Source organism: Sus scrofa, chromosome 15, assembly GCF_054392235.1.
Source record: "Sus scrofa isolate SSC_HxYL_T2T_F1_AM1 chromosome 15, Sscrofa_HxYL_maternal_Yorkshire_Landrace_v2.0, whole genome shotgun sequence".
Taxonomy (NCBI): domain Eukaryota; kingdom Metazoa; phylum Chordata; class Mammalia; order Artiodactyla; family Suidae; genus Sus; species Sus scrofa.
The window spans coordinates 87,056,918-87,082,381 of record NC_139397.1 but is presented as its reverse complement, the minus strand read 5'-3'; the positions used below and the strand labels follow the sequence as shown (position 1 = coordinate 87,082,381).

Genomic DNA, 25,464 nt, shown 5'->3' with positions numbered 1-25,464 from the left:
ATAATTCATTCCTCATTAAACTATAGAATAACATGATTCTGTTGATAATATGTGTTAATTACTCAAACAAGGTATACAAATTATCTCATCATGTGGTTTATGAGTTTTATGTCCCAAAATTACCTAGAATAAAAACTTTCACATATACTACTTAAAATTGCTTACATATATGTATAAATTATATATATAAATTATATATATGTATATATAATGTAATAGTTTAATTCCAAAGCATCATATGGCTTTATTACAATGCAGGAGAAGCAGCAAATACATATTTTGTAAACTCTCTAGTCATAATGCAAAGAAAACAACATTACTTCCTGTATAAGGGACCTGATTACATGCAGAGTGTAATTAAATTCATGGTAAATAGATGCCCCATAATAGAGTTTCCCAGTCTTTGGAAGTGACTCACTGTGTGTGTGATCTTTTGGTCCCACAGGCAATAGCACTGGCAGCAGCTGAATACACAAGCATTGGGAGAAGCCGAATAATGGGCCTTTCGGAGAGTTCTTCTGAAACGTCCAAGCTGAGCTCCAAAAGTGCTAAAGAAAGAAGAAACAGAAGGAAGAAAAAGAATCAAAAAAAGCTCTCCAGTGGGGAAGAAAAGGGAGATGATGAGAAACTGTCCAAATCAGAATCAGAGGAGAGCATCAGGAGAAAAAGTTTCCACCTTGGTGTTGAAGGCCACATGCGAGCTCGTGAAAAGAGATTGTCCACCCCTAACCAGGTACCACGGACACTATTGAATGCATGTCACTGGAGATTGGATTATAAAGCAGATTGTTCTATCTTAGGGATGGGACCTCAGAGAGGAGTGACTCTATGTGTAAATTTTTAGGTAAAAACTTACTGATTTCTGAACAGTTATTCAAAGAACATAAATGGACATGATTTTCCATTTAAGTTTGACCACTCTGAGGGAGGTTATAGTTTTGAAATTGTCACGTCTTCTCCAACATAAATATTCTAAAACAAATATTCATGAGAACCATTGTAGAAATGGTAAAATTATTTATATTATAAATTTTATCTTTATTTAGTCTGTATTTTGGGTTTTTTTGTTTTTTTTTTTGTTTTTTTTTTTTGTTTTTTTTGGGTTTTTTTGTCTTTTGTCTTTTTTTTTTTTTTTTTTGTCTTTTTTTTTGTTGTTGCTATCTCTTGGGCCGCTTCCGCGGCATATGGAGGTTCCCAGCTAGGGGTTGCTGTGGCTCTGGCCTACACCAGAGCCACAGCAACGTGGGATCCGAGCCGCGTCTGCAACCTACACCACAGCTCACGGCAACGCCGGATCGTTAACCCACTGAGCAAGGGCAGGGACCGAACCCGCGACCTCATGGTTCCTAGTCGGATTCGTTAACCACTGCGCCACGACGGGAACTCCTAGTCTGTATTTTGTAATGCCTCATTGTTTAAAATGAACCTTAGACTGTTTTTTTTTTTTTTCTTTTCTTCACCCCTGCAAGTATCATTAGAATATTAGTCACCCCGCCTCCACCCCACAAATGCACCATCTACTGATATCTAGTCCCATTATCAGTTATGTGTGCTTGTGTGGAATTTCTCTTTCCCTCTTCTTCTTTTTCCATTGAAACCTCCACCTCTCTCCATCCCTCTGCCTACAGAGCTCTAAAATGAACCATTACTTCTATCCTCCTTTACACTTCCCTCTTTTCCATTGTACAGTCCCTTCAAATCATTTTTTCTAAAACAAAGTAGTTCTTCTGCTCAACTTCAAAACAAAACAAAAGAAACAAACATCTCTGTTGAATCACTACTTGACTGCAGAACAGGACCCACATTTTATCGATGCTTTAGCCTCATTCCCACCTTTTTTGATCTTTAGGTTCCCTCAGTCCCCCATGATTGTCTACCCTCACCTACAGGCCCTATATTTTCATGCCTTTATTACTTGGGACACATGGTTTTCTCTAAGTGGTGATTTTCTTCCTTGTTCTTCTTGTAGCATAAGACCAGTCATTCTTCACCCGTGAGTTAAGTGCCACCCATCCATACACTTTCCTCTCTCCTCTCCACTCCTCCCATCCCCTCTTCAGTTACTCACTCAGAATTACTATTCCTTGCATCTATTTTCACTTAAAACGTCTAGCCTCTGTTACTCATGTCTATAAGATCATGTCTATAAGATCACGCCAGATATACACAAAAATAAGATTCCCCGCCTGCAAAGATTTCGTAATATACTTGGGGAGACAGAATTTGAATACATGTGATATCAATAAAAAGAAATGCAACAAGAGCAGTTTGAGCTAGTTTTAAGGCTGAGACCTTATCATACACATTTTCAGTTGTTCACAATGCCCACTACTTTGTCCTTTACATAAGCACTAATGTTTATTCAAATAGATACTTTTAAAGAAAAGGCAGTTTGGTTTATAGACACAGCTCATCTTGGACATGAGTCATGTAAGCGTGACCTTTTATTTTATAACTATAAAATCACTAGTATTAAATGGTCTTTCTTAACAACCCTTAATGAGCCCTCAGTATGTAGGGTAGAGTTGCAAGCAGTGGAATGCAAAGATGCATACAGCATGGTCTTTGGCTTGAAGAAAGTTTCAGTACATGGAATGTAGGAATTGATATATGTAAAGCTCAGTAACAGTTATCATTGGGAGTTTGGGATTCATTGAGGCAAACTATTATGTATAGGATGGATAAACAAAACAAAGACCTATATAGGAACTATATAGTACAGGGAACTATATTCAATATCCTGTGATATACCATAAAGGAAAAGAATATGGAAAAGAATATATATATGTATGTGTAACTGAATCACTTTGCTGTACAGCAGAAATTAACACAGCATTGTAACTCAACTATACTTCAGTAAATTTTTAAACATTAATAGTTATCAATACCAAGTTCTTTTTTTTTTAATTTTATGGCCACACCCACATCATATGGAAGTTCCCAGGCCAGGGATTGAATCTGAGCTGCAGCTTTGACGTCTGCCACAGCTGCAGCAACACTGGATCCTTCATCCACTACACCAGATTGGGGATCAAACCCGTGACTCTGCAGAGACTTAAGCCACTACAGTCAGATTCTTAAACCACTGCACCACAGCAGGAACTCCCCTTTTTAAAAAGTGGTATGTTCTTTATAACAAAACGAATGGTACAGAAAGAAGGGCGATATGACTCTAGGCCAGAACTGTGAAGACTTATACAGCAACAAGTAATATACCTGGTCCTGAACGGATGCATTCTTCCAGCTTTTTCATTCCTTATTTAGAAGAATTTGTCTTCTTGCTGAATGTCTTTGTTTTTAAAAATGTTTCTCTTAAGCTGGTGCCGAGCCACCTGCCCTCAAGTCAGTGATCTCAATGGTAGTTACATGAAATGTACTTCTGTCTTTAGGTTTTTCAGCAGATACATGTCATCTCTAATTTTTTTTGCAGTCACCACTCAGCATCCGTGGCTCCTTGTTTTCTGCAAGGCGGAGCAGCAGAACAAGTCTTTTTAGTTTCAGAGGTCGAGGAAAAGATATTGGATCTGAAACAGAATTTGCCGACGATGAACATAGCATTTTCGGAGACAATGAGAGCCGAAGGGGCTCACTGTTTGTGCCACATAGACCTCGGGAGCGACGCAGCAGTAACATCAGTCAGGCCAGTAGATCCCCCCCAGTGCTGCCGGTGAACGGGAAGATGCACAGTGCCGTCGACTGCAATGGTGTGGTCTCCTTGGTTGATGGACCCTCAGCTCTCATGCTCCCCAATGGACAGCTTCTGCCAGAGGTGATAATAGATAAGGCAACTTCTGATGACAGCGTAAGGATGTTTTAAATAGCTCAGGCATGGTTCGGCCCTTATTCTTGCATAAGTCAATCTCTCTGCTGAAGGGGCCTCCTCTCTGGTCCTGGGAATGGCTCTGCATTTTGCAATACTTTATGTTAGAAACACATCTTCAAAAGATTAACATCTCCTCATCCTATTGGTATGGGTGTCTAATTCAAAGATATATAAAGCCCCATTTTTGAAAAAAAAAAGTACTTTTCTGTTGATATTGTACTTAAAGATTATAAATCATTCCCTTAGGAAACAACTTGTAAAAAATGTACTGGCACAGAAAATGAATTGATAATGCCAGTCTTATTAGTTGGTAATAGGTCCCATGTCTGTAAGGAAATATGGATTATTTGTGCCCTACTATTTCTTTCAAGTCAGTACTTAATATATACCTTATTGCAAGAGATCATCTTTGAGTTGTTAATAATGAATAATAGTAATAATAATACAAACACATTAGTTGTAGCAGCCCTATGAGATACTATATTATTATCCCTGTTTTACAACTGGGGAGACTGAGGCACAGGGAACTAAAGTGATTTGTGTAGGGTCACTTAGCTAGTAAATGGTAGTCCTAAAGTTTAAACGGAGAACTTCTGTTTCAGAGCTTGTGCTGTTTAACCACCACACTTTCTCTCCCATGTTGGTAGGTTTCTCAACTTGGAAATAATTTAAAATAACTATGCTTTTTTCCCATACATAAATGAAATACTGTTTTCATTTAAAAACAACTTTTTGTTCTAGAATCTATGAATAAAAATAGAATATCCAAAACATATACATTAATCCAACATACACATATACAGACAAAAACAAAACACCATTCCAAACCAATAATTTCGAGAGTTTAGGAGACTTTGAGAAGTTAGAGAAAATGGTCTGATTAGGCTTGAAAGTGAGAGATTTCTGGTTTCCGGAGTTTCTCGACTGCCTCTTCAGGCCTCTCACTGTTTTACACTGCATCACTCAGTATTAGCAAGGCTTTGCTTAACCCAAGAAGCTCTGAACTCATGCCACCTATTCATATATTCATACTTGCAGACCGTGTAGTATTTCAAGTGAGATTAAAGTTCCGTCAAAGCCATGGCCACACACATATTTCCATTTAAATAGAATGCATGTGCTTGTAGGTAACGTATGACCTCTGTGCTTGCGTGATACAGCTTCAGCCCTCTGTCAAGGTATTTTTCCTTATCAAATGAGCATGTTAAATTTCCACAGAACCACATCTTTGTTGTGTTTTGCTTTTCAACAATGTGTATTATCTGTAAAAGATTATATAATGTGTATAATATTTGGAGATTATTTTCTTATTTTTTTCCTTTTGCTTTTTACCTGTGGCACATGGAAGTTCCCAGGCAGTACCTGCAGCTCATGGAAGTTCCCAAGCTAGGGGTCGAATCGGAGCTACAGCTGCTGGCCTACTCCACAGCCACAGTAACACCAGATCCAAGCCAAGTCTGTGACCTACACCACAGCTCAGGGGAACGCTGGCTCCTCAATGCACTGATTGAGGCCAGGGATTGAACCCACATTCTCGTGGATACTAGTCGGGTTCGTTACCGCTGAGCCACAACAGGAACTCCTATTTCCTATTTTTAAATGAAATGTTTCAATTACTGCTTCATATTTTACTACAAAAAGAAGTTTTGCTCTAAATCCTAAAATTTAAAATGACCAAACAGGAGTAATGAGTGGATACTTAAAGCTTTGACAGAAATGCAAAACATAACAGTGTGGAATATCGTACAATTTAGATGAAAAAAAAATGCATGACAAATAATAATAACCCTGACTCCTGAGACATGTCCACGTGAAGACTTTATTTAATCAACACAGCTGATTGTTTCACTTGAGAGAGAAAAATCTCTGCTTCTGGAAAATCAGTCAATTAGAGAATATATCAGAGAAAATGTGATTATAGAGAGATCTCTATGAAAAGCTACTTGCAGATGTGTATGTATCTTTGCACATACACATACATGCATACATACATACACACATGCACATAGTTAGACTCTTTATGGTTTAATGTAGACACATATATAATTATATCTAAACAACTATACAACGTTGCAACCCTAGATCTGTATATCTCTGTGTTTGTAAAATGGTATATGTGAGTACACACATAATACATACTACACAGAAGTAGATAGATGTAGAGTTGTATAGTTGTTTACATGTATATATGTGTGTGTGAGCATGTGTGTGTGTGTGTGTATGTGTAATGTTGGCCTGCACTGAACTGGCATAATGTTTTAACTTTGAATTAGTTGCCAAAATTTAGCAACTAATGAGGCACCTTCACATAAAAATGGTGTACCTTGTAAAACTGAGCTAATATTCCTGCATGGCAGCAATCCTTTAGAGCTAGGGAGTGGTCACCTCTTTTAGATGGAGCTTGTGATCTCCATTTTGCTACAGTTTCCATCCGTCGTGATTATCCTTTTCAAACTGAGTCATTTGTCCTCATAGACTCAGAGCACTTCATGAGCTCTTCCTTAGCAGTGAGAAACAGTCCTTATAGTTGTCTCCATTAGTGCTATTACCTTGACAAAGAATAATTACAGAAACTTATCAGAGAACATTGAGGTTCTGTCCCGTTATGCACATGCCACTGCAATACTTGTTTAGCTGTTCTCTTGTAGAACTCTTACAAGGTAAAACTATCTGAATAAATTAGAGACCCAGAAAAACAGATAATGATAGTGATTATAACAATGATAAAAGCTCATTGCATTTTTCAATTCCTAAGTATTAATTCTCATAGCAAGACTAAGACAAGTACTTCAGTCATCCCCACCTTACCAATGATGAAAACAGAGACAGAGAAGTTAAGTTTCTCTCCCATGATACACAGCCAGTAAGTAGCAGAGCCATGATTCAAATCAACAATCTGGTCTCTACTTTTAATTCCTCACTATAACTATGTGAGCAAGATTTTATTTTATACCGACAATTTATTGGAATACCATTCTTAAAACTGTACTCAATCGTCTTTTTTTTTTCAGGGTACAACCAATCAAATACGCAAGAAAAGACGTCCCAGTTCTTACCTCCTTTCTGAGGATATGTTGAATGATCCCAATCTCAGACAAAGGGCTATGAGTCGGGCAAGCATATTAACAAACACTGTTGAAGGTACAGGATAATAGTCTCTTTACCATACAGGTTTTTAACAAAATCCATGTAAGTCCTGGTCTGCCTTAAATAGGTATAGCAAGTTCTTAGGAAGAGTTCAAAGACTAAGAAATGGTTATAAGCAATGGTAAGGATAAGCAGTGGATACCAATGGAATTGTCTTTATGGACTTAAAAAGTGGATAAAGTTATTTGTGATTAAAGACGGGCTTTGGGTAATATAACCTTTCAAAGATAAAATAGTTTTATGGTGCTAATGAAGAAAGTGAGGTTAACCCAGGGTTGTATGGTTTTCTCCCTATGTGTTCTTGGAAACTATACCTAGTCTCATGAATTTATCATCTTTCTAATAGGCAAGAAAACAAGACAAACTTCCAGATGTCTATAAATTGCTGCCTTTGAGCACATCTATACAAATGGTACTATGTAACATGACGTCTCTTAAGATTGTGATACAAAGGCATCCAAGAAAGCAGTTTAGAGACTCTGATGCAAATGGTACTGGTCAGACCCTGAGATACAGTAAGAGCAAAGTAAAAGGATGGCAATTTAGAAAATGTGTTGGCTCCCACCCTCTCTCCACACAATGTGCCCCAGGTCCCATCTTGTCCATGTCATCCCTCCCCATACCCATGATGGGTCCAGGCAAAATTTCACCCACCTCTTAAATTCATGGTGAGAAGCAAATGGGCTAATGGTATATAATATCCATTGCATGAGTAACTTTGTAAGTTATTTCTAGTCTCTTGGTTCTGGGATGGTTTTTACTTGTGAACTAAAAAGAACTTTTCCTGGTGAGGGTAGAAGTGTGTTATTGTTGTAATGGGTTAAGGACAAATGGTACTATGGGTACAAGGGAAAGTGTGTATATCGTTGGTATGTACACATTTATTTTAAAAATATACATACCTCCATTAAGAAAACATTAGTTCTTTTGTTTACCATCATGTGTTAAGTGTATGTTTCTCTCAGAGATATCCATATCTGCTCCCATTCATTAATTTCACTGCCTTCTCCTTATGGCTGATCTAGTAAAGGAGCGTGTGATATATTTTTATGTAATATGCTATGCTTTCATAGAAACAGTATTGTTGAATTTTCAAAGTCTAAACCAGAAGATTTATTTCAGTATTAAAGTATACTGTTGGTTTGTGCCTGGTTAGGAGTAAAATACATGGTATACAAGTGATGGATTTCATGTTCTCTGTTTTTGTTTTTGTTTTTTTTTTCCTCCCAGAACTTGAGGAATCCAGACAAAAATGCCCGCCTTGGTGGTACAGATTTGCACACACGTTCTTGATCTGGAATTGCTCTCCATATTGGATAAAATTCAAAAAACTTATCTATTTTATTGTAATGGATCCTTTTGTAGATCTTGCCATTACCATTTGCATAGTTTTAAACACATTGTTCATGGCTATGGAACATCACCCCATGACTGATGAATTCAAAAATGTGCTCACTGTGGGAAATTTGGTGAGTCCTTAATATGTGTTATGGGCCCAGAGCTGCTCTCTTTGGTTGTCATGATGGTCATTTCTTTTTTTAATTCAGATGATTATATAGCTAGGAAACTTTGCATATACAGAATTCACGATATGAATCATACAGAGTCAAGTTGCTGGTGATAGGTACTATTTTTAAATAATTTTGTAGTAGTACTGAGGTCTGTAAATAACAATACTATTTCTATGAGGAATCACCATCTTGGGAAGTGATGTGTGTTTCTTTTCCTGCCTACATGTCTCTTAGCAGCAACACTGAAAATTTGATACTTTCTTACCCAATTTATAACTACATTGCAGCTTCCTCATGAGTACATACCCTACATGTTTTTAGAAACACTATGAGCTACTTTGTTTTGACATAAGAGGTAAATTATCCAGGTCTTTGGATTCCCAAAGTCCTGAGTTGGAATTCTGGTTCTGTCTCTTATTGGTTATGTGACCTTGGGAAAATGTTTTAATGTCTATAATCTTTAATTTTCTCATTTTTATAATAATAATAATACTTTATAAAATAATAACAATTCTTGGAGTTCCCTTCGTGGCTCGGTGGTAATGAACCTGACTAGAATCCATGAAGATGCGGGTTCAATCCCTGGCCGCAGTCGGTTATCCGGCATTGTCGAGAGCTGTGGTGTAGGTTGTAAACACGGCTCTGAACCTGTGTTGCTGTGGCTGTGGTGTAGGCTGGCAGCTTTAGCTCCATTTCGACCCCTAGCCTGGGAATTTCCATATGCCATGGGTGTGGCCCTAAAATAGCAAATAATAATAATAACAATTTGTTATTTATGATTCTAACATTTTACGTATTATTGAAAAGAATAAACACCTCTACTTAATAGCCTGACATTTTGTAAGTACTCAACAAATTAAACCTATTATCATTATCATGATCATCACCATGCTTTCAATGACAGCAGAAACAACCCTTGAGAAGAAAAACATTGAGAAACCAAAGTGGTTAAACTGGATCCAGAAGATAGAAGGGTTGTAGGCTTCAGGAAGATATAGAGTTCTATTAGGAAAGTTGATGCCAGAGTGATCTCTTAAATGTGCAGTGTTGATCACCTGCTAGCTTAATTAGTGCCTTATGGCAAACAGAAAGTGCTTGTTTCTGACAGTCTTCATGAAGCAAGAGAAGTTCTATTTCATAGCGAAAAGTTCCCAGCTTATGACTCTTCATAAAGCATGAATAACTCTGGATATCTTTGTAAATGTCTATGTAAGATAACTGTACATTTGCTGTGGTCCCAAACCAATTGCCCTTTGAAGTCAAAGAGTGTTTCTAAGTCAGTCTTCTCTCCCAAATTTCCCAGTCAAGATGTTTGAAATTCAAATGTGAATTAGCATTCTTCTTTCTATTCCTCAGTGGAAGAAGGCAGGACCATCTAGTTTCTAACTGTTGATAGAGGTCCAAATCATCAAAACCAGTACCTTCTCACTGAAATGACTGTATCACTCTGAATCCATAAAAAAGATTTACCCTGTTTCTTATCTATTATTAGAATCCCAAGTCCAGAGGCTCCTGGCTAGTCCTTTTCTTCTTTTCTTTTCCTTTTTCTTTTCTTTTCTTTTCTCTGTTTGTTTAGGACCACACCTGCAGCATATGGAAGTTCCCAGGCTAGCTCAAATCGGAGCTGCAGCTGCCAGCCTACACCACAGCCACAGCAATGCAGAATCCCAGCCAAGTCTGTGACCTACACCACAGCTCATGGCAACGCCAGATCCTGAACCCGCTGAGTGAAGCCAGGGATAAAACCCACATCCTCATGGATACAGGGGATTTGTAACCTGCTGAGCCACAACAGGAACTCCTTGGCTAGTCTTCTTGATGCTATATTATTTTTAAAAATGATACACAGTTACGGAGCTAACCATTTTCCTTTCGACTTTCTTCCATCAGTTTCTTTGAATCAAATTGTACCTGAATGATTCCTAAGTCTTTTACTGTTGTCCTTTTAAGTGAATTCTTTGTTGCTGTGTCATGAATTAATGATGCTTTGTGATGCACTTTTGTGTCAGAGCTTTGGAAGTCTTTCTTTAGCTGCCACCATTTCAATTAAGAACTTTTCCTCTTCTGCTGATAAATCTTTAAAGAGTGAGTCAACATGTTCCTTATTACTCTGAGTAGTCAGACCAGGAAAGAAGACTGGCTCAAAATTTCACCATCAATCTGTTTCATTTTCCTTTCCAGCCAGAATAATTTGTTGACCCACATAAATGTTTTGGAAAGAGTTACTGTATTAATTTTCAAAAGTTTTATTTATCTGAAATTTTAGTATGCTCTTCTAAAATGCTATCTAATGGTGTTAAGGTCGGACAGGAGAGTTAGAGCTTTTTAACCTTATAGTGCTTGTATTAAAGCTATGAGAGTAATGATACTTGGTTTACAGGATTAAATGAGATAATAATACACATATTTAACACATTTTCTGAAACGCAGTAATTGCCAGATAGTCATTATCATCATTAGGTTGGTTCCATATTTTTAATAATACTAGAAAAACATTTATGTGTCTTACGTAGGTCTTTACTGGCATCTTTGCAGCTGAAATGGTGTTAAAACTAATTGCCATGGATCCATATGAGTATTTTCAAGTAGGATGGAATATATTTGACAGCCTTATTGTGACCTTAAGCTTAGTGGAACTTTTCCTAGCGGATGTGGAAGGATTGTCAGTTCTACGATCATTCAGACTGGTAAATGAGACCAACCTTACCATTATATTCTTTATGTAAAGGGGTGTTTCTTTGGTTTTGCATTATTATTATTTAAAACTTTTGGAAGTTTGAATCAAAAGACAAGAGTAGGTCTTGATATCTAGTGAAACAAAGTTCATTGAGTAATAAATGTACTTAAAGAACCACAAATCAGATGGATATTTTAATTTGAGGATCTTGAAGATGTTCAGTTGTATATACTAGTATTATAGGGCAGTAATTTATTTCACAATAAGAAATGTATGATTTATGGAATTTCAGCCACTGTACTATGTTCATTACTTTGTGGATTTGACAATTAAAAATCAAGTCATTGTCCTCTCAAAATTTTTATCTGATATCAAAAAATTTTTTTAAAAATGAAGTTTTTAAATGCATCATCCTCTAAGATTTTGGGCCTTCTCCCTATATCAGCATGAAAAATATTAGGACAGTACCATAAAATAGAATTAAGGATATATTTTGACTTCTAGAGGATATACTATCTAATACCATAAGAGGCTTCTATAGCAACCCTGAACTAAGATTACAGTTGCTTCAAAATATGTGTGGTAATTACATAGTGGCAAGTATACAAGTATAACAAAAATAACCAGAATATTGAGAATAGGTGAAAATAAGAAATAGAAATAATTGATTTTAGCTAGGTAATAGTGAAAGTATTTTAGAACTAAATTTTGGAACAAAATTCAAGATTGGAAACATTGAGAACTTTTTCATAAAAATTAATATTAAGCTTTGTGTTTACTTTTAGCTCCGAGTTTTCAAGTTGGCAAAATCTTGGCCAACACTGAACATGCTGATAAAGATCATTGGCAATTCTGTGGGGGCTCTAGGTAACCTGACCTTGGTGTTGGCCATCATTGTCTTCATCTTTGCTGTGGTCGGCATGCAGCTCTTTGGCAAGAGCTACAAAGAATGTGTCTGCAAGATCAATGAAGACTGTACACTCCCACGCTGGCACATGAATGACTTCTTCCACTCCTTCCTGATTGTGTTCCGGGTGCTGTGTGGAGAGTGGATAGAGACCATGTGGGACTGCATGGAGGTCGCTGGTCAGGCCATGTGCCTTATTGTTTACATGATGGTCATGGTCATTGGAAACCTGGTGGTATGTAACCAGATGTTCCTACACTTGAAATTCTCCATGGCAAATTGTTATATGATTATATGATATATAATTATAATCTTTATAGGATTAATTAGATTTAAAACTATTAAGTATAATAGAATATTGACTATTTTAATTCAGTGAAGGACAGAAAATAAAATGAAATGCTGCCTTAATCTCTGTGTCAGATAACTGATATTTGCATTTTTTACAATATTTCATTGGAAAATTTTCTACTTTATTCTAATTTCAATAGTGATGTCATATGAATTAAAGTGGTTTTCAAGTCCATTAAACGTTGATTCAAATATGAAGCTATACTAGTAAATAGAATATAATTGAACTAACAGTAATAAAAGTGAGATTATATGGAAGAAGGCAAATGAAAAGACTAGTCCTGCTCTGTTATAGTAATATATGAGACTAGCATCTGTAACGGATATCAGCAACTATATGGCCCATAGACCAATCTAGCACACCACTCAGTTTTGTATGGCTCTGCAAAACTGAGATTTTTTTTTTTACATCTTTAAATGTTTTTTTAAATCTATAGAAAAATATTTTTTTGGCACATGGAAATTATATGAAATTCAAATTTCAGTTTCCATAAGCAAAATGTATTGCAACATGTTCATTTACATATTGTCTTTGGCTGTTTCACTTCACGTGGGCAGGTCTGAGTAGGCTCCATAGAGATTCTGTGTCCTACAAAGGTTAAATTATTATTATATGGCCCTTTTACAGAAAAGGTGTGCCCATTTCTGCTCTACAGTGTCTCTTTTATAAGTGAGCTACTGCTCCATTAGTGTTTTCTTGGCTTGTATGCCTTCTCTGTTTGTGTCCTCCTTTCTTATTATACTTACCTACTGGTAGGAATTTTCAAGCTTACAAGTAGGAGAAAATACGGATAATATGCTCTTACTCAGTCTTTAAAGGCACCATGTTGGCTTGGTTGAGTTGGTCAGCCTGGCCTCAGACTCCTCAAGTATCCCCAGGAGGTTGTCTATGGTAAAAGTCATATGGTTAGTACTTCACTTCCCACTGGCTTGAAATAAGTTGCTTTTTTTTTTTTTGATCCTTGCAGCCCCCATTCCAACCTGAAAATTGCTAAAAGTATAGACTTAAATATTCTCCCCACAAAAAAATAATGGTACTTCTGAGATATGATGGGAGAATTCCCTAATGCTATCATGACAATCATCTTTCAATCAGTTGAGTCTAATTGCAATTTTTTAACTATGAGGTAGATGTTTTTGTCCATAAGGAGACTTACATGAAAGGGTATTTCAGTTATCTTGTTGTTTTCTATATAAAACATTTTTTAAAATATGATTTATGTATATTTAGCTCTCTGAGGATTCTTTTTTCTTTTTCTTTTTTTTTCAATGTTCAGTTCACCTGGACCCCTACCTCTAGGAGGAAAAACAAAAATGGTTTTGCATACAAACAGGATTTTGCTTCAAGGATAGAATAGGAGTTGTCCTGCCCTCTTTTATAATCTCTTCCAGGGCCAAAATGATTGGCAATGAAGCAACCCAGTCATAATGCCATTATCTCATTTAAATCAGATTTGATGGGCAGGTCTTTTTCTTTGCTTTAAAAGCCTCATTACATCACAAGCTGGCACAATGTTTGGTCAGAATATTTCATTACAGTAACTCTGCAAGTATCATATGTTCCATTTGTTGCAATAAGTGACATTTATCTCCTGGGAAAAGTAAACACAGATCTTGGCTGAGGTTACCTGCAGCACAGTAGACACTGGTAACAATTTTCTTGTTTTACTAATTTCTCATAGGTAACAAATATTAACTACAGGTAAATGGTAGGAGGGCTTTTTAAGCCCATAAAAGGGAATTTGGACAAGGGATTCCTGCCATAGAAATGAACTTAGGAATGGCATCATGATAATGGTGAGGGGTATTCGCCTTGCTCCCCATGTTAACCCTTTAGGGGCATGGCTGACCTCTATCACCAAAGCTCACAGAAGCTCAGATATGGAGAGATTTGATGAGAAGTCTAGCTTCTCCTCTACCCCATCATGTTTTTATTGGGTTAAGAAGTACAGGGCTCTTCATCACTGGTTTAGATTTTGGCCTTTATCTCAGAAAACTGCACTCATTTTCTTTTATTTCCTGTCTCCCTATTTCTCCAAACACTATCCCCACCCTGATACAGGTTCTCAACCTATTTCTCGCCTTATTACTGAGCTCATTTAGTTCAGACAATCTTACAGCCATTGACGAAGACACTGATGCAAACAATCTCCAGATCGCAGTGACCAGAATTAAGAAAGGAATAAATTATGTGAAACAGACCTTACGTGAATTTATTCTAAAAGCATTTTCCAAAAAGCCTGAGATTTCCAAAGAGATAAGACGAGCAGAAGATCTCAATTATAAGAGAGAAAACTATATCTCTAACCGCACACTTGCTGAAATGAGCAAGGATCACAATTTCCACAAAGAAAAAGATAAAACCAGTGGTTTGGGGAACAGTGTGGACAAATACTTGATGGAAGAAAGTGATTGTCAATCATTTATTCACAATCCCAGCCTCACAGTGACAGTGCCAATTGCACCTGGGGAATCTGATTTGGAAATTATGAATACTGAGGAACTTAGCAGTGATTCAGATAGTGAATACAGCAAAGGGGTAAGATTGTTTTATACACATTGTGTTTCATGTTATTAATTAGTGTAAAATGAGTTACAATTGCAGATTTTTGCTGTCATAATTGTGTGTGTATGAATTCTTACAGTAGCTTCTTAAAGTTGACAGGGGAAGAGATGTTCTTAATCATTGATTTAATCCCATTTAGCTAGATTTGAAAGCACCGCATACCTGAGTCTTCCCTTCCTTCATCCGCTGTTTGTTATCAGCTACAAAATCACATACCGTCTCTTTTCACAGTGTCTTTTGAATCCTCAGCTCCTCTCCATCACTTTGCCTTTGTACTCTCTACTCCTTGCCTAAGCCATTCCGTGTGGAGTCCCCACTTGTGTCTCTGCCTCCATTTTCCATATGCTCTAATCCACCTTTTTGATTAATTTTACTCAGATTCAGTCCTAATCATGTCACTCCTTTGAAGTATCCTTGAGCCCCAAAGTGGATTTGAATGATGGACTGTAGATAAAGCCTTCACACCATGGCCCCAGCCAGCTGACCAGCTTTGTCATCTAGTACTCACCTGAACTCCTGCATCTGAACCAAGCCACGTTTATTCTGGGCCATGAACACTTAGAACCTGTATGATGTTGCTTGGGGTTTCCTTCTTCAGTCAAAATCTTCTACACATTTTTCAAGACAGCCCTCGGCTTCCTTGGATGTAAAAATTATTAGTTCTTACATCATAGGGCTCGGTGAGGGTTAAATGAATTAATACATGTAGGACACTTAGAACAGTATTCAGAGTGATCAAAAGTGGTAGCTATTACATCCTTCCTAATTTCTCTTCAAAGCGATATGATCTCATTTTGAACCTCACACAATTTTACACCTTTTCCTGGATTTATTTTTTAGCTTTGAATTTTAATTTTTTGAGAAATTATTGTATGCATCAAATTGTACTATAAATTCATTGAGAATGGGAACCTTTTTTTTTTTTTTTTTTTTTTTGGTCTCACCTGCAACAATTGGAAGTTCCCAGGCCAGAGACAGAACCCACACCATGGCAGCTGATACAGTGACAACTGTGGATCCTTGACCCATTGGATCCTTAACCCTCTGCACCACAAGGGAATTCCGACAAAAGGAACCTTTTATTACAACGTTTTTTGTATCCTCTTCCCCCACCCCTGATTGTGTATATTCAAAGTATTATTGAGCATATTTTTATTAATATGGAATATAAAACCATAAGTTTTATGACAGTATTTTTATGGCATCTCTTTTAAGTTTTAAGATATCACTTTCAAATATTTTTCCTTTCTTTAGGTCAGGTCACATGAAAGTATTTGACAAGTATTTCCCAAACATATTCTATCTGCTTAACCCTGTATTAAGATCTATCCTCCCTATCCTCCATGAAGCTATAGTGGATTTGTGGATAAGGGTACACAGCTGGGCATGTGTGTTTATGTATGCATGCATGCTCTGGCCATGTGCCCACTACTAGGTGCATAGTGAATGCTCAATAACTTAATAACTGAATGAATAGATTATTAAATAAATTATGAATATATATTTCTAAGTAGCCAAAGAAATTATTTCTGAGATGATAAAGTAAGGAATAAAATATTTTAGTTTTTATTTTTAAAAGCTTTACACGGAAGAAATATTATCTCCAAAATTCAAAAGGTGTGGTGGTTTGGGCATGAAGGTAGATAGTTAGATTCCACATACCCTGTTCAGGAGCACCTGGGTCTAGTTTTATGGGAAAAGGGAAATGAATTCAATTATCTTATTTTTCTGCCTACAAAGGTTAGAGTTATAAAACCCTGGTTGCCTAGCCGACTGTCTGTATAAGTTTGAGATTCTAGACGTTAGGGTACTTTGGCAGCTTGGCAGAGTTTACGAAACATTGCTTACATCTTAATATTTTGGAATAATCATTTCTTACCTGGTCACTTTTCTTTGCTCAAAACTGTGGCTATCCATCCATGGATCTCTTTAGTGTCTGGCCAAAGTCATCTTCTTAGTATATTGAGTTATAACATTTTAAAGGAAATCTCATAGATCTGCTCCCTTTAGCACCTCATTTTCTGAGAAAGTAGTAAGAGGAAGTATCTTTATTTGGTATAGAGCTAGTTCAAGGCAGAGCCCAGGTAAGAGTCCCAGTTTTATTATTCATGAGTCGACCTTCCTTCCCCTGTATTTGTCCATAAACCACACATTCCTATTTGGATTAATACACAGTTTGTCTCCCCTGAGGTACCGAGGCTTCATTTGATAAATTTATATACCCTGTGGTATCCAGAGGAGGTTTGTGATGTTGTAATACAAAGCTGTCTTTTATAATTAGCAGTTTAGTCTGTAAAGTGTTTGGGTACTAAAATAGATTATTTTGATCATCCATAAAGTTACTCTGTCACCTATTTCATAAATACTTCCTAAAAAGCATGAAATTTAGTGCATTTAAACTGTGTTATCTAAAGACCATGTGATGGTCATATTTGCATATTCTTCATTATCATTGGATTTTTTATGATATTATATTCAGAGCTACATGAGAAATACACTTTTTCTATTTCACATCTGTGATTTACATAGTATTCAGGAGCTTGAGGCTATTCATAGGTTGTCATAAAGAATATAGAAACTAGTCATTTAAAATCATTTAACATAGTATTTGAGTTGGTAAGTCCTAAAACATGTTAGCTATTGTGTTTATTATTGAATTCATTACTAGTCTCTAAAAGTTCAGATTTAAAATTTTGAACTTTGGAAATTTGTCTTTTTTCCTAAGACATTTTCCTTGGCATATCGCAAAGTGTGTCATCTTGAAGCAGACTACTTGACTATATGCCACACTTGAGAAGCGATGAAAGTTCAAGATCTATAGGAAATTTGTTAGATAATGTAGAGATACTATTAGGCTGTGGCCAATGGTGAAATCCTGCATCTAGAATCTTTCTCTCAAGTGACCTGAGATTTAAATATTTCTGGTTATGCCCTGTTAGTGTTTTTCAATTTAGACCACTAAAAAAATGCAGCTTTCCCTTTTTGCCTGAAGTGTTTCTATTACCCTTCCCTGACAACCTCTGTGCTCTAATTCCCCTCATCTTCAACTCCCACTTGAGTTCCCAGTTTTTTAACTGCTTCTTCCCTCCTTTATAACTTCCTTATTTTTTTATGCCTAAGACATCTTTGAAATAATGACTGCCATGTTTTTGGTGAACGTTGCCCAAAGAGGCAAAACTAGATTATCCATAGAAAGTGATGCCCAATTCACTACATGTACATTGTTAAATCTTAAGCACTACCTTAAGAATGTGGTAAAGGATACAGCCTCTGGAGAGAGAATAACTTGCCTTAGATCCTTGCTTTGATATTTACTAACTCTGAGACCTTGAGCAATTTACAAAAACTTCTGGGTTTTTTTTTTTCCTAGTTTACTTACATGCACAATAGAATTATAATAAATATTAAATGATTTAGGTAAATAATTAGACAAGTGCCTGTTGGAAACGAAGTACCTAGTTAACAATTGTTATGGATATGGAATTGAATAGTCCTGTACACATTGTAAGTAGCTAAGTGCTACAGGTTCAATTTTAGCATGTAAAGACACATATAGGGAACTTGTTACAAATGCCCATTCTGGGCCATATCATACAAACTCTATCTGCCTAAGTCTGGATGCAACCTCAGAATCCTTACCAGCAATAGCCACTGAGATAGATTGAGTTGGTATAAGAGATAAACCTAAATTCACCCATGGCTTGTTTTGGTCCATCTTTCTGAAGAATTCCTTTCTTTATTCAGGGGCCAGGGATATTTTTCCCTTTTGCCTATTTAAGAATCTGCATTTTGAACAAGAGGGAAAAAAAATCTTCTACCTTTGACACTTTTCTCTTTCCCCTTCCCCATCCAAAAAACAAATATCCCCTCTCTTTCATGGTGTAGCCTCATTTTTTTCCATAGTATTTTATGGGACTTTCTGTCCTCTTCCAGTATCAGCTGATAGGCAGATGTCTTTTTTCTGATGGCTAAATAAATATACACTCCAGAATAAACTCAAATATTTCGTAATAAAATATCTGACCAGAAAATGACCAAGGAAATGAGTTCTATTTAAGATGTTGAATAAAATATCTTCAACAGTTTTGAAGCAATAATTAGCAACAGAATGTCAGCATTTCTCTGAAGATAGAGTCTGTCCCAGAGTCAAGGAAGACATGCTGTCATCTTGGGGGACCCATGAGAATATGACTCCTGTCACTGTTTCTCAGGTTATGCTCTGAACTGATGGCCCATCTCAGAATCAGCCTCCTTCCAGGGCATAGTGCAGCCTGCTAAACCCTTGGCAAACATTAACAAGCTACAGATTTTCACCATTAGCAATGAAGCGCTTCATTATTATGAGCCTCAAATGAAGCATGAAATGCACCCATTCATTCAATAAATATTTATTGAAATCTGCTATGCTCCAAGCACTGTGCTAACAGTTGCTTAGAGACCAAAAAAAAAAAAAAAAATTTTCACCCAGCTGTAATAATTCAATGTGACTGGCATCTGGCTTAATTAAATTCTTAAGTGTAAGTCTTTATTTTTTAATCCTGCCAAATCTCAAAATTGTAAGTTCTAAAAAGCTAAATTAATAAATCTTTGTTTAGGACTTCCTGTCGTGACTCAGTGGAAATGAACCCAAGTTGTATCCATGAGGATGCAGTTTTGATTTCTGGCCTAGCTTGGTGCATTAAGGATCCAACACTGCTGCAACCTGTGGTGTAGATTGCAGATGAGGCTTGGATCTGGAGTTTGCTGTGGCTGTGGGGTAGGCTGGCAGCTGCAGCTCAGATTTGACCCCTAGCCTGGGAACTTACATATGCCACAGGTGGCCCTAAAAAAAAAATTTTTTTTAAACTTAGTTTAAACGGGGAGCTCTTTCATAGAGAGACTTTCCCTTTTTTCAGTTATTTACTAATTTTGAAAGTATTATGTAAATTTCAGGGGGAAAGTATTGAATTTATCCTGCTCATTTCTCCAAATATTTTGAAATATAAGCCTCGTGTGATTTCTTTCTTTTTTTTTTTTCCTTTTTTTTCTTTTTTCGGCTGTGCTCATGGCCATGTGCAGTTAACCTGGCCAGGGATCAAGCCTGAGCTTTAGCAATGACGGAAGCCGCTGCATTGACATTGCTCACGTGATTTTGGAGTAAACTCTGACAGCTTTCACAGAGGCTACTAACTATTAATCTAATAGTCCAAATCTTCTTACTGCTCTTTTGACAAATGTATCTTTTATCAGTGAACTTGCTCATCTTGTGTACTCAGCAGAGGGGAAAACATCCTGTCTAAACTTTTCCTCACAGAAAGATCCCCCATTCATTCCTCCTGCAGCCAAATGCAGATACTTAGCTTTACTCAGTAGTTCTTGAGTGTTTAGAAACATTGTCTCCAAGTTGTGATGGAGCTAGCTGAGGCCCTTGGAGAAAGGAGATCAATGAAACCTTCAAATTTTACAGAAACTTCCACCTTTCAAGAGAGTGTCACTTAAAACTGCAAACACAGTTATACAAAGTATATGTTCCTAAAGGAAGCAAAGTCCCTATACACTTCTCATTCCCTGTCATCATTGTAGAAGAAAAAAATGGCAAAGGAATTGATGGGGGTATATAGTCTATAAACTGTGGCTATTCATTTTTTCAACTCACATTTCCTAAGTGCCTGCTTGTTGCTTTATGAGAGCATGCCACCAGTGCTCTCATTTCCTCAGCAGATGTAGGCTGGGTCTTCTTGGCTGTTAGCACTGTCTGAAGTGATAAAAAGTAAAAACAAAGTTGCTGCCTTTGAAGAGAAACACATGGAAACCAGAAATTATAATTACACATATAAAAAATAATTAAAACAGATTTTTAGAAAGAAATATTGAGGCTGGATAAGGATAGGTGACTAATCTTGAAAGTAAATTGGAATACTTCAGAGTGGAGGTGGCATTTGAAGTGGGTTTTATGGTAGAAAGAATTTATTAGGAGAAAGAAGAGGGGAGGAAAGAGTGAAAGGGAGGGAGCAGGGAGAGAGGTGACGAGAAGGGGACGCAAGATGATTAGGCAGAGGGAGAAGCTGAAATGCTCTGCAATTGCAGCAGAGGCCTTGGCTGATCCTCCAGGCATCTCTGGCACTAGAATGACCCTTTGGAGTAGTCCCAAACTGAAGCAAGGGGTCAGGACTTTGTGTACCTCGTGCTAGTCAGTCATTGGATACAGGCTCTTTGTCTACTGTTTCAGTGGCGGGGATGTCACCTTGGGTGGGGTAGCTCCCTTCTGCATTTCAACTCCCAGAGAGTCGTGAGCTACAGGTGCCAACACTCATAGCAGGTGGAGGAATGAGTGGCTTGTCTGAAAGGGAAATCTAGGCAGTACACCTGAGGGTCCACTCTATTCAAGGGACCCTAGAAAGAGGGCAAGTGATTAACTCAACACTTGAGAAGTGGATACAAAAGAGGAAGACACCAAAGAGACCAAGGAGAAAATGCATACATTAGCCACTTACATATACACTGTATAACTTTCCTCCTTACGGCAACCCGGGAAAGTAGATAATATCAATCGACATTTACAGAACTAAGATGCTAAAAGATTGAGAAATGGTGCTGGTTAGTTACTGATGTTTCTGGGGGTCTTTTAAAATTTGAACTCCAAACTTTAACCACAATAATGCATACCATAGAAAGGAAAGAGAATGATTAGGAATATAATTATTTTCTGTTATTTCTCTGTCATGTTGCAATTAAGGATCAGATTTTCTGTTATAATGGCATTGTACATTTGCTATTTCATGTTCAGTTTCTAATCCTACTTAGTGCTAATTCATTAGGTTATGGTCTACCTCGATGATATAATAGATAACAGAACATAGCACATTCCATAAGAGAAAAATAAACCAATCCATTGAGGATGCATTCAGTAAGGGATTATATCAGGTTGAAGGCACTTGTTAGGAGGTGGCACCTAAGCTACACTCTAAAGGATGGAGATCATTTCACTGTGTGAATGTGGTGAAGGAAATCTCAGGCAGAGGAACAAACATTCATGTTGTTCATCTGAGGTACTCATTCATTTAATCCATCCACCCATTCATTTATTCAGTATTCAGTTTTTGAAAGCCATCATCTTTGGAGCAACTTAAATGTGCTTACTTGTTATTAAGTGTATTCCCTTTATTGATTTGATAAAAACTTGTTCAAATATTTGCAGTCATCATGGTTAAATATTTTATGGATTTTTACTATATGGTAGTTTTAATTACACTCCTTAGATTTTTTTTTAATTTTTTTGCACAAAAAAGAATTGTAGGCAGTTTAGATTTCTTCTCATTATTGCATTTTTAAAAATATCTTTTCCAGAAAGGTATTTGATTTGGCAAGATTTAGGGATTAATTACAATTACACATTTTGGGGAAGCTGATATTTGATCCTATCTTTTATGCATGGATTCTTACAAAAACAACAACAACAAAAAAAAAACAAAACAAACCCCTATAGAATTTTACTATGATCATTTCTTTTTTTTGCACATTTGTCCCAAACTATTTGAAGAAATGTTCATTCTTATTGGATTTGTTCATATGTCTAAAAACAATGAAATTTTGGTCATTTAAATCAGTGTTTCTGAACTTTTGCATTTTGATAGATTTGAAAATATTCCTTTCCTATAATGATGTTTGAAATGTGAAAATTAAAAGTAAATCAGGAGAATTTACTGATGTGGTACAAAGGGATTGGCAGCATCTTGGGGGAACTGGGATGCAGGTTCAATCCCTGGCCCTGCACAGTGGGTTAAGAATCCAGCGTTCCCTGGCTTAGGTTGCTACTATGGCTCGAATCTGATCCCTGGTCGGGGAACTCCATATGCTGTGAGGCGGCCAAAAAAAATGGAAAAAAGTAAAAAGGGTAAATCAAGAAATGCTCACTTTAGAATATGCTTCAAAAACCACATACCCTCACTCTTACCCCACTTTAATATTGAGGATCACTTATTTTAAAATGCTTGCCATGTAGAGCAAACAATGCAAAAGATTGCCTTCCCACATTGTAGTATTTAAATTCATCTCCTAAATAACAGAATTTTATAACTGTTTAGTTCATTATTTTTAAATCTATGTTGAATGATATTTAATCTTATTACTGTTTCAAATATATTGTTTTGCATTGAGCATATAGCATGTATTGTCAAAGGTAACTAATTTCTACTTACAGGTATGTGGCTTTAAATATTTTTAATCAATTGAATAAACTGTTCCATCATGCTGCATTTACAGACTTCAGTTCCTAACCTTCTTACTTCTCACAGGGGTAAAAACAAACTGGATCCATCAAGGATGCAACTCTGTGCTTTTAACCAGGCAGAGACATATATGACCACTTTTATACAGGTTACCTAAAAAAAAAAATCATACATATGTATATGATATTTTTTTTCAGTGTCGTGCATGCTGTTCAGCTACAAAATCGTTCTGCCTGACGCATTGCAAGAAAGTAGAAACATACACAGTTGTTCCATAGATGAATTGACATCACAGCATGTCACTGGGGCAATTCCATCTTTTTTTGTTATTCTCTTGATGACTTCCTTGATATATCTCTCATGTCCTTGGGTGATTTTAAGTGCATGATCTATAGATTTTTTTTTTGGATAGATTATAAAAGTAAGATATAGTATGTAAACAGAAGCCATTAAAGCAGCATTTAATTTAAAGACCTCTATCAAATTCCTGTCCTAATTTAAGGTATACAGTTGACCCTTGGACAACAGGGATTTGAACTATGTGAGTCCACTTACAGAGAGATTATTTTCAATGGCAAATAATATAGTACTACACGATCCACAGTTGGTTGAATCCACAAATGTGGATCAAAGGATACTGAGGAACCATGGTGCAGAGGGCTGACTATAAGTGATACTGAAATGTATACTGCACAAGGAGTCCTGCCTCTCAGCCCCATGACATTCAAAGATCAACTGTATGTTTAGTTGTATATCACATTAAATGGTTAATGTTTACAATGACCAGAGTAGAGTTTTAATATTCTCACCACCACAACAACAAAATAGTAATTATTGTGAGGTGAAGGAAGTGTTAACTAACCTGACTGAGGTAAACATTTCACAGTATATGCATGTATCTAATTATCACATCGTATACCTTAAACTTATACAATACTGAATGTCCATTATATCTCAGTAAAGCTGGGAAAAAAACAAATATTGTCACATTCAAATTCAGTAAATGAAAACTATTAGGAAACAATTTTGTGGGAGAAATATTTCAGGCATAAACATAAAAATCTCGTACTAGGAAAGACCATTCTAGCGCTAGTCCCATATTCACAGATAAGGTAATTGAGACTCAGACAGTTTCTGAGTACATGTCTAGGAAGTTGGAGACAGAGCTACAGTACCCAGCTTCAAGGCCAAACTCTGAATATACTTTGAAGTGATCTTAAGCACATTCATAACTAGGGTTTTTTCTTTAAATCAACAATTAATGTTAGTTTTTTATTTGATCATATACAAAATGCATTAATTAATAATTTACTAGGCTCTGCCTATAAAGGAATGTTATAAATGGCTGAAGTGATTAATTTGGTTCCAGAAGCAGTTTTACATACTTATGAGAATAAGTTTCTTATTATTTACACTTGGCCCTCCGCATCCATGGGTTCCACATGAGCAGATAGAACCAACCGGGGATCAAAAATATTAGGGGAAAAAAAAATCCAGAAAGTTCCAAAAAGCAAAGCATGAGTTTGCGGCACACCAGAAACTACTTACATAGCATTTACTTTGTATTTACAACTACGTGCATAGCATTTACGTTGTACTAGGTATTATAAATAATCTATAGATTATTTAAAGTATAAGGGAGAATGAAAGAATGTGCATAGGCTATATGAAAATACTGTACCTTTTTATATAAGAGACTTGAGGATTTGCAGATTTTGGTATCTGCTGAGGTCCTGGTCCAACCTCCCAAGATACTGAGGGACAATTGTATATATCTTATGAGAGGACAGATGTACAAAGTAGTCTCAAGAAGATGAGGTTTAAATGGAACATATTATGAAGTGAACACTACATCTGGAGTTTCTGTTGTGACCCAGTGGACTAAGTACCTGACATAGTGTTCATGAGGATGGGATTCAATCCCTGGCTTTACTCAGTGGGTTAAGAATTTTGTGTCACTGCAAGCTATGGCATAGGTCTCAGATGCGGCTCAGATCTGGCATTGCTGTGGCTGTGGCGTAGGCCAGCAGCTGCAGCTTCAATTCAACCCCTAGCCTGGAGATTCTGTATGCCCCAAGTGCGGCCACAAAAAAACGAAACACTAAATCTGTCAATAAGATATAAAACACTTTCTCTAAAATTAGAAACAGGTCAACATGGATTGCCATATCTAAATGTCTAACACATATAAAAGAAAATATACTACTCAGATATAATATTTTATTTTTAGTATAGCCTGTTGAATGACTAAACTCTAGTAGTTCCTTGGAAGGAA

At 36.6% G+C, this 25,464-nt stretch overlaps 1 protein-coding gene across 15 annotated transcripts in view; it reads left to right on the top strand.

The window, feature by feature from the left end:
• The window catches only part of SCN9A (sodium voltage-gated channel alpha subunit 9), a 166,633-nt gene that overhangs the window by 87,825 nt on the left and 53,344 nt on the right, over nucleotides 1-25,464 (top strand). For 5 of the 15 annotated variants that reach the window (XR_014829474.1, XM_021076176.2, XM_084999336.1 and 2 more), the window contains exons 11-17: nucleotides 446-733; nucleotides 3,431-3,802; nucleotides 6,835-6,964; nucleotides 8,201-8,439; nucleotides 10,995-11,168; nucleotides 11,944-12,300; nucleotides 14,479-14,955. Coding sequence is in view for 9 of the 15 variants with exons in the window: in XM_021076176.2 (XP_020931835.1) it covers nucleotides 446-733; nucleotides 3,431-3,802; nucleotides 6,835-6,964; nucleotides 8,201-8,439; nucleotides 10,995-11,168; nucleotides 11,944-12,300; nucleotides 14,479-14,955 (2,037 nt within the window). In the remaining 6 variants the exon portion in view is untranslated. Of the gene's footprint in view, nucleotides 1-445; nucleotides 734-3,430; nucleotides 3,803-6,834; nucleotides 6,965-8,200; nucleotides 8,440-10,994; nucleotides 11,169-11,943; nucleotides 12,301-14,478; nucleotides 14,956-23,255; nucleotides 24,664-25,464 lie in introns of those variants that run through there. The other 10 variants (XR_014829477.1, XR_014829479.1, XR_014829478.1 and 7 more) reach the window with 5 other exon arrangements.